General features: G+C 42.6%; 1 protein-coding gene across 1 annotated transcript in view; it reads right to left on the bottom strand.

Annotated features, from left to right (window-relative positions):
- NIPAL2 (NIPA-like domain containing 2) overlaps positions 1-14,980 on the bottom strand; it is a 49,495-nt gene extending 34,515 nt beyond the window's left edge. The window contains exon 1 of the mRNA XM_009871173.1: positions 14,876-14,980. Coding sequence (XP_009869475.1) covers positions 14,876-14,980 — 105 coding nt within the window. The remainder of the gene's footprint in view (positions 1-14,875) is intronic.
- Between the last annotated feature and the right edge of the window lie 983 nt (positions 14,981-15,963).

Below are 15,963 nucleotides of genomic sequence, written 5' to 3'. Positions count from 1 at the left end.
CGCTCTTCAGGACTCAGGAGACAATCAGCACCCCAGGAAGGAAACACAGCTGGTCTCAAGCCAGCCCAAATGAAGGTCTCCCATCCAGCTGTGGAGTTAAAACTTGCATGCAGCTGGTGGTGGGCAGAGGATGAGACTACGTGTTACATCTGTCATGTAAAAAGGTGTGCAAGATGGGATTCCTGTATGGATACTGGTGATGACCTGACCTTCAGAGACTGTGAATCAAATGTCTCTTTGATGGCTTTACACGTTGTATGGACAGGACTCCAGTAGGAAGTTTTTCAATGCTCTGCATCACTGGTGTCCTCTCCAGAACGACTGCTTTTGTACCGCTGTGGTTACCTCATCAGGTACTTGTGAGCTTGGCTCGGATATCTTTGTGGGACACATAAGATTTCTAACATAATGATTACCCCGTGTCTGAACAGGAGCTATGTCCCAAATGCCAATGCTCTTACTACAGGTTCCAGATATTACCAGGGACAGAAAACACACCAAAATCCTGAGTCTTCTCAGCATTTTTGTTTTCTGAGACATGTGTGACCATTGTCTCTGTACTTCCCTGTGAAATACTAAGCCCAGCTGAGGTTGGGCTGGGACATGGGTTTGCAGGTGGGCCTGGCTCAGCAGGACCCATGGCTGGGCAGGACAGGACTGTGGGAGCTGGACACTGGCCCTACTGTGGCATCACTGGAGCCAAGGCAGATAGCCCATGGGGTGGGCTAGTATGGAGTCCTGGGTCCTGGGCAGGATGGGAGAGCCCCAGGGGTAGGCAGGGATGGGCAGGGCTGTGGGTGCCTTCAGGACCCTGGCAAACACGTGCAAAGCTATTGAAGCGACACTCCTTTGTGCCTAGCTTAAGCAAGTCTGCATATGGGGTAAAGCACCATGTGTGTATGATCAAGGCAAATTCATAGTGGCAGTCTGAGCTCAAAACTTACCCTCTTTGCTCAGGTCACTTTATTCTAATGATCACATGTTTCACTTGAGCATTGCTGTTGGCATATATACTGCACTGCCTGCTCCAGACTGACGTGTGCTAATGAGCTCTGGTTAATATGGTGATAGCACCATACTTCCAAATTCACTGCTGGACAGAGCCCTAAAGATTAAAACCAGAGTACAATGCCCTGTGGAGGTCAAATATCACATGGATCTGTTCAGGGAGATGAGATGAAAGTACAGTAACGCCACGCAGCTATAGCATGGCAGCATTGACTTGTACAAGTTCATACTCAGACAATGATGATATTAAAGAAAACAACAGTGATCAAAAATGCAGTAAAAAGGAAAAATAGATTTTAAACTCCACAAATCACAATGCATTTTAAATCAACAGGCAACTTCTAATGCTCAAGAGCTATTACATATAGCAGCACTCACAGCTGGAGAGAAAAAATAGGATACCCTATCTCAGGCTGATAAAACCATGTTTGAATGAAAGACGACCTGTGACAGAAGGTAGATCACCCTACCAAACCAAAATGGTTGCTGTATTGCCCTGAAGGCCACCACAACACTTCTGTTCCCTTCTTGTCACGTAAAAGACTTCATTATTTGTGCTGCATCTGACATTCAGCATCCTTGAGAGGCTAGCGGACTGGTGGAATAGTCAGTTTTACAAGTAATAGGGTCATAGAATCATAGAATCATAGAATCATAGAATGGCCTAGGCTAAACATGACATTTTCTGAGCATGGAGTTTCCAGTTGTGATACCCAGTTGTGGTATCATCTGCAGCACTGCCGGGCCTCCCACACGTAAGTCCTGAGATGAACCTCCATGAGGGAATTTGGTTGTAGACACAACTTCAGAGTCACGGTGCTGCTTTAGTGAGCTAAGGACTTCTACAGGAAAAAGTCTTAAATATTCAAAACTGTCGGCATAAAATGCAAGTCCCTTCACCAACAAAATATCTGTCTGAATATACAGGCCATTTGTCGGACCCCAGATTTCAAATCATTGATGCATTCTTCCAGTGATTCCAAATGTAAGAGGCTTGTCACAAAAATATTCTGCCCTTAAGTTTTCCAGAAGGTAAAAAACTGCCACAGAAATTTTATTTTCTTCACCTTAATATGGTTTGGGGCAAGCCATGAAAGTCACTGCCAGCCCTGCAGTACTTTTTAGTTCCCGAGCACACAGACCATAGACTGAGGCTGTGGATCTGCTGATATTTTCCTTGGTGGCATTTTCCTCTGGCCCCTCATTCCCTTAGTGCCTGTGAGGTTGGCAAGGCTCAGGCCTTGTTCCAGGCTTGAAATAACCCTCCCAAAATACACCCTATTAGCATTATGTTCTTTATAAGACATTTGTCAGTGTTTAACACTGAAGGCGGATCAAAATTCACAAGCTACAGGAAGGGTTTTAAAATGGTGACCCCACACCATTTGCCAGCGGTGACAGTGGCCTCTACAGGTTGGGGTACTGGGGCAAAATGTTTTCAAGGAGTGTCAAATTCTCCTTGAGCAAGGCATGCTTGCCCAAACCATTTGTGTGATGCTCTCACACAAGCCTTGGTGTGGGGAAGGGAGGTTTGAACGATTGGTCAGTAGGCATTCATTTGCCAGATGGAGTGGCAACATCTCACTATTCAAAATAAATGAGCTGCAGTACTGCACATTGCTGCATATGGTCCCGCTTCGAGCACTCGTGCAGGATATGATGCTGACTTATTTACCCTAGCACCTTTTCACATCATTCCAGCAGTTTTTGAAAAGGGTATTTTACATGCAAAGTCTCTTTTTATTGTCAAAGTAAAGTAAGGGGTTTATGGCAAGTGAAAGCCAGGCTGAAAGCTAAATCTTTGGCACTAATTCTAATAAATGTATCCTTTGCAGACTAAAATCTGCATTGAAGACTCAGTTATAAAGTGAGATGCAATTTATCCATATTAAATGTGTGTTTTCCTAATGCACATTGAACTGCAGTGAAATGAAAACTTAGAAAGATTAATTTAATTAGATTCAACTAAAAGGTATATGGCCATTATTTATGGAAAGTTGCTATGCCTATAAATTGAACTGGTGAGCAGAAAAAAACCTGCTTCAAATGTATGTTGTTGGCTTACTCATCAAGGCTAGTTAAACTGTTCCTTCTATTTTTCTTTATTTCTGCATTTATTTGTGATCTAAAGGTGTTCCCAACAAATGTAATGACATACCCTGCTTCAAAAACTACACATCGTTTCCAGTATCTAGGATTTTGTCAGATCTCAATGGATCTTATAAAAAACAAAAGGGGGGAAAATGCCTTCTAAGCTTCCAGTTCTGACTTTGCTCTGAAGAAAGGGGAATTCAGAGTCCATAACAAAAAACATATTTTTCAAAGAGCCACCATGTGGAATTAGGAGAGGCTTATCATTTAGCTATTATTATTCACAGAGCTCTGGCTGTACTCAGTGCTTTACAGATGTATAAAGAAAACAAAGTCCTTGTTTCAATGGTTTTTGTAGTGCAGTTCATATAATTATATATGGATTCAGGCCCATATGAAGTACTGAAGGACAGCTGAAATACTGGTAAAAGGGCAATTACCAGTACTGGAACATGTAATGGAAATACATTTGATTTGCTCATTATGACATAAAAGAAAAAGGACATTGTTCAGTATACAATGAGAAAAATTAGAAATTTGGCACCATTTTTGTTAAGAACAGAAGGAGAAAGGAGACTTGGTAACTAAGTTAGGATAAATTTGCATGAAGACAAGACATTTGTACGTTTTACATAGGTCACCAGGATGGATTCCAGACCACAGTTCATAAAGTTCCTATCTCATGAATATTATGGCATCCTTGCCTTTATCAGTTTTTAATTTTCATTACCTCACAAATTTAAAATATTGTTTTTTTCAGAAAAGACACAAACTGTAAAGGTTGGAAGGAGAGCCTGGTAAGTTATGAAAAGGTGTGAGAACTTAAGAGAATAAAGCAACTACAGAGGTGGGACCCTTCTATGCATCTCCGTGCTTTAACCATTTTCATGAGATCTTATTTATATTCCTCAGTCTGATTACTTTAATTCATGTACATAATGGATAACAAACTGAGATGAAGAATATGGATTGTGAAATATACTGAAGTAACTGTTGATATACTCACTAAGACTCCATACAAACATATCTATCCACTATAACATTAATAGGCGTTATGAGTAGCAATTCTTTTTCACTTTAGAAGAGTTACAACCAAATCTTTTAACTCCTGAATTTCAATTTCTTGTTCTCAATAACCAAATCTCAAATTTAGAAATAAATGGGAGAATGAGGAAGAAACAAAATTGATTTTTATACTGTTCCTCCAGTGAATAGCCTGGGGTAGTGTGCTGCATAATCAAAACCCATGTTTTTAATACTGCCTCTTAGATTGAATACAAAAACCTCTCCAATGACTCTATAAGAGAGGCTTTGAAAATTTCAATCATAGTTGATAACATCGCAGTGAAAGATTTTCTCAGGGACCATCATATAACATCTCCATGGCAACTATAGAAATTACACACCAGGAAAAGCAAGAACAGAATCATAAAGTTTTGCCAGTTTCCAGGTCCCTCAGGAGAAACAAGGAGGCAAGCCAGCATTGCCTGATCGGCTTCTCCCACACAACAGGTAGTTGGCTTGGGGATAATCCTCTATTCCTGTTTGAACCTGTTTAATTCCTGGTGTACAAGGTAAGGTTCAAGCCAGATTGCTCAGAGCCTAGGCATATTAATTCCCAGAAGCTACAGCCTGGCTCATATTGAGAGGCTGTGTTGCTCCTCTCCCTGTTTCATGTGGCTCCCTGAGTACCTCAATTGAGAGCCGAGGAGGGGACACAGGGCTTGGGGGGAGCTGGGGTGTACCAGTGCTTGCCCTGTGAGATGGAGTTAGCTTTGCCTGTGCTCAGACAGGCAGGCAAGCTTAAAAGGGAGCTGTACAGCTGAGCAAATAGCGCTGTTAAGAGTTACATCAGGTTGGAGGACAAGGCGTGGAGAGCACCGCTGGAGAGATGGCTCACGCTGCATGTACACACAAGCATGCCTCCAAACCAAGCACAGCTAGCTCATTCCCTCTTGTTACTGTAGTACAAGCCTTGCTGAAGTGCAAATGAGCTATTTATTATTCTGCTTAAATCAGACACACAAAACTGACAGAAATGTAGGCAGTTTAATACATTATTTACCAAATCCTAAAAAGAACTTTTACATAAAAATCTCCTTTTACCAGCTGAGAGGAGCTCATGAGAGGATGGCATGCCTCTGCTAGCATGCACCTCTCCAGCACCACTTTCCAACAAAGGCAGGCTTATCTCCCATCCTGTCTCAATTAATCCTCTGTTAGCTACACCTAGCCCTTCCTTTGATGTCCACGGAAAACCCTTCTCTGTATCACAGTGCAAGAGAATATGCTCATTTGTTGAACCCCAGTGCCACATGTGCGGGCCAAGGGTAAACACATGCTGGAAACAAGGACAGTTCCAAGCCAGTGGCTTTTCAGATCAGCTTCCAAAAGGAGAAACAACTGGGGAGGGGAAAAAGAAAAGGTGTGACTGCATTTAGAATGAAGTTTGATCCATCTGCTAAAAGATTTAATTGATTTTATGACACGAAAATAGGCAGCCCAAAGGCCTTTCCAGTCTGCTCTTCCTGCAGAGGAGGGGTGCTCTACATTAGTTCCTTGCTTTCCTTCCTGCACCTCCACACACTTGGCTCTCCTAGTTTCATTTCCACAGAGTGTTAATCATTTACAGAGAGTTCCTAAAGCAAAAAAAATGACTAGACTGGAGAAGGCAGAACTTTCTGGTTAGCAACATTATTAATTTAAATATTAACAACTGCTAGATTATCAGTGATGATTTAAAAACAAGAGGTCTTGCATTCTCTAAAATATTCACACTCATGTATATGGGTGCACACACACACAAACACACAACTGAATGCTTTTAATTTGCAGATACTTCTGGTCAAAACTGCAAGATGAAAATCTGGGGATAACAAAAAAGCTCTTTAAAGAAATGACCTCATACGCAAATATCTTGCAGAAGTCTGAGATATAGGCAATGGCTGCGTTTTCCCAGCTGTCACCCTTTGACATATTCCCTTCCAGCTTAGGCCATTCTATGATTCTATGATTACAGTTGTGCATTTTGAACTTTACTACAAACTGTAACCTGATTTAAAGTGTTGGTTACCATTCTGTAGCTTCTGGTGGGTGCTAACATAAGTAGTATGTGTCTATTTCACAGGAAACCAGAACACCTACTACATAGTTACCTCCTGCTGCAGAAAGCAGAAATCAGTTTAGCTGAATGGTCCCTTCTAGGCACCTTTTTCACCTTTTTATGTTCTCTGTTACACTTAAATAGCTAGCAAGGTGGAAAGTTTTTTCCCCAGTCTTGAGTATTATTTATCCTTCTACAACTGGGCCTTAAATGAACTCTCCTATAGAGAACTTGCTGCTTTTTTTCTGGTATTTTAGTGTTAGTGTAGGATACAATGGTTAGAAAGTTTCTTCTTGACAGGGATTGCTATAGTGATGGTGCTATGAAGATTTATTCTGTCTACTCCTTTTAAAGAATTAAAAAAATGGAAAACTGAGCACCCTTTTCGTGAGTCAGATGTTATCTTCTCTATGCTTTTGTAATCCACGCATTGCTCTTTAGTTCATCCGGGCTGCCTCTGATCTATAGTTGTTATGGTTTAACTCTTGCCAGTAGCTTTGCCCCACGCAGCCAGTCTCTCACTACTCCGCGACAAGGTGGGGAGAGAGAATCAGAAGCGTAAAAGCCAAAAGGTTGAGATGAAGAATAGGTAATAAGTAATAGGTAATCGGTAAAGCAAAACCTGTGTACAGAAGCAAATCAAACCTAGGAATTAATTCTCCACTTCCTATTGGCAGGTCATTTCTAGGAAATTGAGGCTCCATCGCATGTAACAGTTACTTAGAAAGAAAAATGTCATCATTCTTAAAGTCAGCTTAAAGCTTTTATTGCTGAGCACAACATCATGTGGTGTGGCATATATCTTTAGTGAGTTAGGATCAGTTGTCCTAACCATGTCCCCTCCCAGCTTCTTCTACATCCCCAGCCTACTCGCTGGTGGGATAGTGTGAGAAACAAAAATTAGGTCAATGCTGTGCAAGCACTGTTCACCAATAACTAAAACATACCCATCTTATCAACACTGTTTTCATTACTAATCCAAAACATAACACCATGCAAGTTACTATGAAGAAAACTAACTGGCCAAAACTAGGACAAAGATCAAGAGATGGAGTTAGAGACTTGATCAGATGAAAGCTGTTATTTGTTTGACTTGAAGCTTCTGCAGACACTACAAGCTTTTCTCTCTGTCATCTTGACATGTTGACTGAGTCATTGCTACATGATAACACAGACACTAAATGAAAATGTTCAGGGTGTTTTAGTCACTGCAGGGAACAAAGACAGAGAAATAAATGGAAGAGATTAATGTCATTAGAAGTTAATAAATACAAGAGCCTTGTGACCATTCCAAAACAGAATTAAAGAAAAAAAAATCCACAGCAAAAACCTCACAAAAAAAGGAAGAGAAACCTTAAGAAATAGTAGGTTAGAATCATAAAGCAAATGGAGCCATGATCTATTTACTCCCAAGGTGAAGCCCCAAAATATTAAACTAGGTTTTAATTGGGAGTGAACTATCTGGGTACAAGTCTGCCATGTACACGAAACCTCTATTTTGGTTATTTTTCACAGGAACCTCTTGATATACTTGGTTGTTGAAGAAAAAGATTTGAAGTGCAATCCATATCAGCTGGCAAAATGACTTTGTTTTGAGCAGGATGATAAGTCATCAGACAATTTAGCTAAGACTCTAGTGGCAATTTGAGTTCCCATTAAGCTGATTTGGTTCTAGGGGATTAAGCGCCAGAAAGAGCTAGTCTTGTCCACAAGAGGCTAAGTACTTCTATGTTACTACCTCACCTCAGCCAGTATAAAGAAGTTGTGTCCAAGCAGCCAGCATTTGCTTTGCTGTGAGTGTAGGTGTTTCCTCCTAACCCTACACTCATCATGATCCAGACCTTGCATCCACCATAGCCTCTGGCATCACAGAGTTGTGTCTGTGGGCCACAGCAGGACACAACGAGGAACAGAGCAAGAGAGTCACTGCGTGCCTCATCCAAGAGTTAAACTCCAACAATTCCATGATTTCTCTTCATCACAGTTTCATAATCTCTCTTAATTTCCCCATTATTATGAAGTTCTTTGCTATGAGGGTGGTGAAACACTGCAACAAGTCACCCAGATAGGTGGTGGAGGCCCCATTCCTGGAGACATTCAAAATCAGGCTTGATGGGGCTCTGAGCAACCTGATCTAGCTAAAGATGTCCCTGCTCACTGCTAAGGGGTTGGACTAGGTGACCTTTAAAGGTCTCTTCCAGCCCAACACATTCTATGATTTTATGGTTCTGATTCTACGATTCTATGATTATTGGGAAAACAGTTCATATCACCAAACAAGGTTAGAGTTTCTAGCCTAGGTGATGTAAATCAGCCATGGACATTGTCAAGGAGAATGGAGTTAATACTGTTACAATCTCTATTTAAACAGTACGTGTCTGTTTAGTTCGATATTGATTATTTACTTTTGAGCACACTCTGCAAATATCACTTCTAAATTTCTTTAGATCTCTGCTCCAGGTCTGGCATTAATTCACACACCAACTGGGTGTCTTTTGAAACTGCTGGCAAAGTCCAGATTAGTCACTGAATGGAAAATGTACCTCCAAACTGCTCACACTAATGAATGCCATTCTTCTGGGACAATCGGTGGTGACATTATAAACATGAGCCTCCAGTTATTAGGTTAGTCCAAGGTCCTCACCTTCCTTATGACTGAAGTGCACAGTCTGCAGTTTGGTCATCTTTCTAAAGCCTTTGATTTTGAGTTTGGTCAAATTTCTACTTGAGTCTTTTGGATTCTTTTGATTCCTTCAAATAGGATGTAATCAGGTCCAGAAGATTGTTGGAGACATGCCAGGGTAAGATTCAGACATCTTTTTTTCTGGTGCCTAAGGCAGACTTAAAGGTCATATGAAGAGAAAGATCATACTTCAGCTTCAAAAGGTAATAAAGTCTTCTTTGGGTCACAAAATTGTAAGGGTCCACAGTGTCACAGGTGAGATTTTATGAAAAGGACAACTTTTATCTAAATAATTATATTAATGGGTATTTTCTTGTTGATTTAGCCAGATGAATTGTCACATCAAGGAGTCAAATTAGTGCTAGGGAAAATGAAACAACAGAAGCACAGATTCCACGTGGGAGCAACACCTCTGGGTGGTGGTGATGTCCTAGATCCACACAGTAACCTCATGAAATCTCAGGAGCAGACAGATGTTTGCCAGAGAAGCCAGACCTTCACTCGGTATCACCTTACAACTCCCCGGCAAGGCTGTGTGACAGCAAAATCAACACAGTGGCCAAGGCAAATTTACTTTACAGTTCATTATTCACAAAATGGTCTAGAACTTTAGGGCAGGGTGGGCAAGGCACTGCACTGAGCTAGTCACCTCCAAAGCAAGGCAGGGATTCAGACTGGTCCCATGCCTAGTCTTTCCTACTCAGTGCTGGCTAAGAAAGGAGGAGCTCTGCAGGCCCCATGCTAAATTTGATTTTGGTGCTCTCAGTCACTGTGCCAAAGAGCACTGCCTCTATTTTAAGCCCTGTAGTCAGTGGCTGAGCTGAATATCAGGCAGACTCTGTACTACGCCCCCAATCTTTCTGTAAAATACCATTTTGAAGCAGTCCAAAGCAAAACTAATTTATGCACTAGGTAGGATACGTATAACTTGTCACTCAAGCTTCTTTCCATTTGTCTTTTGCACCTCACTTTCTGGCACATGACAAGAAGTGTAATGTTCCTTATACAGTTATTTTGAGGCTCCTGTTTAACCCACTGTCACCTTAATCATTAAAAAAAACCCCACAACAATAATCAAATGCAGATGTTCTTTAATGCCATCAGAAAAACTGAAAACTCATTTTACCACAGCAGCTGTTGGGAGGGGAAGCACTGAAGTCAGTCTGAGATTTGGGAAAAATAGCCCAGTGAGAATCAGGGAATGGCACTTGACAGAGATATAGCTGGTGCTCAGCAAGGCTCTAGCCCTGTGAGGGCAGTTGTTTCCAATGTCCTGGTTGAGGTGTTCAGGAGGAGCCACCAAGACTCCTTTAGTCAGAATGAACTGTGAGTCATCAGCCTAAATAAAAGGGCTTTGTTCACTGGTTTCTGTTGGCTGTCTGGCTAGGAAGTACTCATTCAAGCAGCTCTGCCAGCAATGCTGTAGAGATGAAAGTGTCCAGAACAGATGGAGGATGAACTCTCCCATCAATAGCATTTACTTTGGGTCTGTGTGCTCTAAGCTCAGAACATGGACCTAGGTTTTTTTGCTGTATCTTCCGCACAGCAACATGCTAGGCCTTTGGGGAAACTGCCATAGGCATCTGATTACTTCTGGCCTTGGTAAGAGAAACCCAAGCAGGCTGACAAACTGTGCCAATAACGCATCACTAGAGAATTAAGTTACCCTGGGGCCCAGAGTAGTGCCTAATGGAAACCAGATAAGCAGGTTACTCCTCAGGCTGGCTTGGAAATCTACCTGCTACCTCCAGTTTTGGGCTACTTTCCCACCCAGGTCATCTCTTCTAGACCTGCTGCCCCTGCCCTGCCTCCTCTATGTTCATAGGTATAAACAGCTCCATGGCTTAGTCGTACTCTGCTTGCAGTCATTGAAGGAAAAAAGTCACATTTCCCTATGGAATTTCTGAGTCACAATGATACAATTATGCTTATGGCACAGGGACAGGCAAGGGGTAAGGCTCTTCTGTACTTTCATCCCTTACCTTTGAGTAATGAATAAGTTCCCAAGCAGCAGCTGATCTTTCTTTAACCTGAAGGGTGCAGTTTATACAAGCTTGTGCTCATTTCACACCAGACATTGTAATCTTTACATCTGCAGGGACAGTTGATGTTTGGCAAAGCAGAATGGATGTATAGGGTTGTAAAAAAGATGAGTGATCCAACCTAAGCAGTGCTCTGTTCCGCTTTTTCATGTCAGCTTCTTACCCACGCTAAAGCTAATCTGAGCAGAACCTCCAGCAGATGAGACCTGCAGTTGTGGCAGAACCTGAAAGCTTGGGTGAAAAGCTGGCCTAGCCAACAGCCCTGCATCTATGACCCAAGGCCACACATTCTTTTCTAGCAGAGCCTAATTAAATGGGCACTTAGCCACGGAAATTCTGCTGGATTCCTGACAGCAGAACACCACCAGAAGAGCATGCACCAGTGTTGACAGCAACTCTTCGCAATACTTCCTTACTATAAGCCTTGACTTTTAGATGCCCTATCATTTATTCAAAAAAGGCATATATGAAAGGCTGAACAAAGTCCTCTTCTTAACTTTTGATTTATAAGGGCTGATAATATTTCCCACCTTCAAAAACAGCATCCATTTTCTCCTATACATGTTCCTTCCTAAGACTAAAACTAAAACTGTGTGAACTCTGAAATCTGACAAGTAAAGAACAATATGATGAAATAAAGTCAGTGTTTTGACATGTTTGTTTGCTTTCAGTGAACAGTTTTAGAATAAGGAGCTGAGGGGTGGGTATGGAGAAGAAAAACTTTTCACCATAGTGTTCACAGATGAGTACAGCAGCAGAGAGCTGGGTGAGGACATGTTTGTCTCTACTCTCCCCATGCTCTGGGACTGGTTTACTGATTAACTTGAAACATTTAACATCTGCAGTCCATTAGGGAGCAGACTGCAGCAAGTGGTATCCTACAGAGACTGAAAAAATGACATTTAAAAAAATTTACAAAATATATGAAGTTAAAAAAACCCCACATCCAAAACAGGGGGGTTTACCATCACCTTTAATAGCCTGAATCCCTCATGGCACAGGGGCAGCAGTCCCCATGGCAGCAGAAATATGAGCAGGGACTGCCCTATTACTGGAAGAGATTGAGACCAAACCATGCTTTCACTGTGCCGAGGTTCCGTGGCACTAAACATCAAGCCCTTGACAAGGTGGAGTGAATTGAAACACTGAAGATTTTCTCCTTGAACAAAATGAGCTAAAAACCTTAATTGTGGCACTGCACACAAAATTTTGATTTCAGGTATGTGACAGAAAGCAGCATGGGAAGACCTCATGACAATGCGCTTATAATCCATGGGATTTCTCATCACACCTGATAGCAGCCACCACCACCCACTGGTTGGACCACACAAAGGATCAGGTTTCCTGGCTGCACATACTCGCCACCTGCATTTATGGCCCTTGACAGGCTGTGATATATTGTCATGGGACAAAAGGCCACCGATCCATCTGAAGGGGCTGTCAACATTTTAAACCTCAAATACAGAGCCGAAATGATTTATTGCCACAGCCCACAAAATAAAACAATCTCTTGAGCCAGCAATAACTCTGAGTTTATTAAGAGACAGGCAAAGGAGGAAAAAGAAGCAGAAGTGAAATGAATTTCCATCTTCAGCTCAACTTCTGCCCTTGAACAACTACACATAGTGACTACACACAGCAGCCATGTGAAATACTGAGTTATGGAAGAAATATCACATCCGAGGTTTCATTGACTGTTCTCGCCCAGCTGTTTTCTCCTCCTCTGATGCAAAGACAGACCCAGACTAATATTATAGATTATAAGCAAAACTGATATTGAAAAATGTTTTTGTCCATAAACAACAATATTGGAAATAAACAACCTTTGAGAAGTGCTGAGGGAAATAAAAAAGTGTTAAACTAAGGCAATTATATGCACTTTCTGTTAAACAGACAAAGCTCACGTGTGGTGGTTTCTTACATCCATTACTCCAGCAAACCAGAAAATATTATGATAATATTAGTTTGTCAGGAAATACTTCAGGTAACTAAGTACATATTTCATCAGATTTTACTGCATCACTAAACACACCTGTGCCCTATGACAAACAACACAGTGCTGACACAGGGAAGGCTATGCAAGCACAGGATTCTGTGTTGCTGATTTCAGAGGTGCAGTTCCTCAAGCAGTGTCAACTGAGCTACATCTGTGCTGATGCCAAAGAGAAGTCCTACCTCCAAAATTTTTCTCCCATGGCCACACGTTCCCCCTTCTAACCTCATGCCGACAGCCAGTACCAATTAAGCTGATCAAGGACCTGGCAGGAGAATAACCCCAATAAAAAAAAAACAAACAAAAAAAACCAAAAAACCCCAAGGAAATGTAATGCCATGACAAGGAGTCATTATACTGCACAGCCATGTGGACACAGCGACTCTAACTTCTTCCAGGGAACTATGTGATTACAGACATGGTTTATGTGTATGTCAGATTTGCTCCTCCCACGTGGATGTCTCTGATTCTCACAGGGCACTCGGCAACAGTACTGGCAGCCGTCTCGAGACCCTCATATCTAGGCATTTGTAAAAGGAGATGTCACTCTTTCACCTCCTGCTGGTTCATGGGGCTGAAAAATATTCCCCTAAAAGCAATTCACATTGGCTTTCCTGGGATGTTTATGGGCAGGTTATGAGCTGGTATGATTATGGTCTCCTGTAGAGGCAGAAAACAAAGAGCTCCCCTTCAAACCAAACCAAGAGAATGAAATGGCCTCAATGAAATAGGAAAGGGAAGAGACCCTGGGTGAAGATCTGAAACTGGGCTGATCCACTGAATTACAGCCATGAATTACTGGAAATCAAGGGAGGAAATGGTTTCTGCTATTTCCAAAAATGTGAAATATGAAAATGGAGATGTACAGAAGAATTTTACTTTGGGTAAGATGAAGGTTGGCAGCAACATATGGCCCATAGTTACCCATTACATTCTCCAAAGCCTCAATTCATGTAAATGGAAATATAGAAAATCAGTCTCATCTCCAGGTACCCAAGCAACACTAAAATATGATTCATTTTGCAAGCAAATTGATAATCTCACCATCACGTGCAGGTGGGTGTCCCCACCTGAAAGGGAGTTCCCTGTTGCTGCCTTCCTCTAGAAGCTCTGCAAACACTCCCAACTCCGGGGCACTGACTCCCCAACCCACAGTAACCCTTGGCTCCACACCATTGTCTCTCATAAGAGATTTCAGCTCTGGTCCCTGGAAGCACCGTCACCAGCCATCAGCCAGGAGTCCTGCTGCTCCAGAGACCTGAGCACAGGAATTCACAGGTTCCCTTCCCTCTGAGAACACGGAGCTGATAAATGCCTTCTGCCATCTGGAATCCACCCAGCAGCAAATGTAGAATCCAGAGGGGAAAGTTTTAGGGACCTTCCCTGGGCTATGAGCTGCTACTGGGCAGCTTACAGAGGGAAGGGAAGCAAGCCATTTTATGCACAATTTATACTAATACTTTGAATTGTAGAAAAGGGGTTCCTCTTGTACAACTAAAACAAAGAATGAGTATCCTCCCATGCCCTTAATCTGTGAGGCAAAAAGCAGGGAAAAGGTAAGTGATTTAATCAACCTCCAATTCATTTTTATTGCTAGCAGATGCTACAGCTTGCTAGTTCTCAGGGGTCACTTCAGCCTCTCTTTTACAGTTGCCCAAATACAGCACTGTCAGCACTGACAGTGACAGAAACACTGATGACGAAAGCCAGCGATGCTCTGGCACAGATCAGCACAGCTCTCTGCCCGGCTTGTGCTCAGAAGGGGTTGCCTGGAAGCGATGCCGGAGCAGTGTGGGCTAAACAACGGGGTGAAGAGGGACCAGCTGTCAGCAGCGAACAGGTGCTGGAAGGGGGCTCTTCAGAGGATAGTGGGGAGAGGCTGAGATGATTATCCCACTCTCCCCAAGTTCACCTGCTCCTAAGCCCCATCTTGGTTCTGCACGGTGGGCACTTACCTTGTGTGTGCTGTACCAGGGGCCAGAGAGGGGCTCGCTTCCAGTGCCCGGCCCTCCGAAGGACACATTCCGGGATGCCCACTCTGAAACAGAAAGGATGCCCATGTCCCTGACCTCAGACCCTGGCCACTGACCGTGCCATGTGCTGTTGCACTGGTGGGGACGGGTGACTGTGAGGAGAGGTGGGCAGGACCTGGACGTGGCACTCGCTTCCTGGTGTGGGTAAGGCAGCTCGCATGGGTCCCTCCTCACCAAGGTGTGTGCAACTGAGTGCTGCGGCTTGATAGTGGACACTGGGGGACCCTCAGCTGGGGAGTATTTGTAGCACAGGACAGGAAGAACAACTTGACAGAAGGTTTTGCTGCTCCTTCCCAGGACATTCAGGTGCCTTTTATTTTCTTCTCTCCAACTTCCCCAATGCCCCACCCTGCTCTGAAAAGGCAGCCTGGGTATTTAACTCCTTCAAAACAGTGCTTAAATCTAACAGTCAATTATTAATTTTTCATTGCAAGATTGCAAGAATTGGAAGTAGTAGTTTGCACATACCTGTAGTCACTTGCATAAATTCTCACTTATGTCACATATTCTTCACTTGTAAGTATTTCTTTAATGGTTTCTTTGCAGAGATTTCAGGCAATGAGTTAGTTTCCAGGCTGTGGCTTTATCCAATCATTCTGTTAGTTTTGTTCTGATCACTTAAGCTCTACTGAGGAAAACAACAACTTAAAAAGATTCTTAAAAGGGAGAGTAGGAGCTAGCAAGGTAGGAACTTGGAAGAACTACATGGGAGACAAAAATTGGCTTCTAGAGAACAAAAAGGAAAAATTAAGCCACTGCACCTTCAAGCTCTGGACAAGACAACTGTTTTCAGTGCAGAGTGTTCATACTGTACCTAGGAAATATTTGATTGTATAGGTTTATCCTGCTTGAAAATGTCCGAAGTCCTGATGGTGGAACACCCAATGGTCAGCAGAGTTATTACAGAATCACAGAATTACAGAATTGTTGAGGCTGAAAAAGCCCTCTGAGATCATCAAGTCCAGCCTATGACCCAACACCACCACATCAGCCAGACCACGGCACTAAGT

The sequence above is a fragment of the Apaloderma vittatum genome, unplaced genomic scaffold (assembly GCF_000703405.1).
Source record: "Apaloderma vittatum isolate BGI_N311 unplaced genomic scaffold, ASM70340v1 scaffold556, whole genome shotgun sequence".
Classification (NCBI taxonomy): Eukaryota; Metazoa; Chordata; class Aves; order Trogoniformes; family Trogonidae; genus Apaloderma; species Apaloderma vittatum.
Note: the sequence above shows the minus strand (reverse complement) of the source record. Positions and strands in the feature narration are given on the sequence as shown.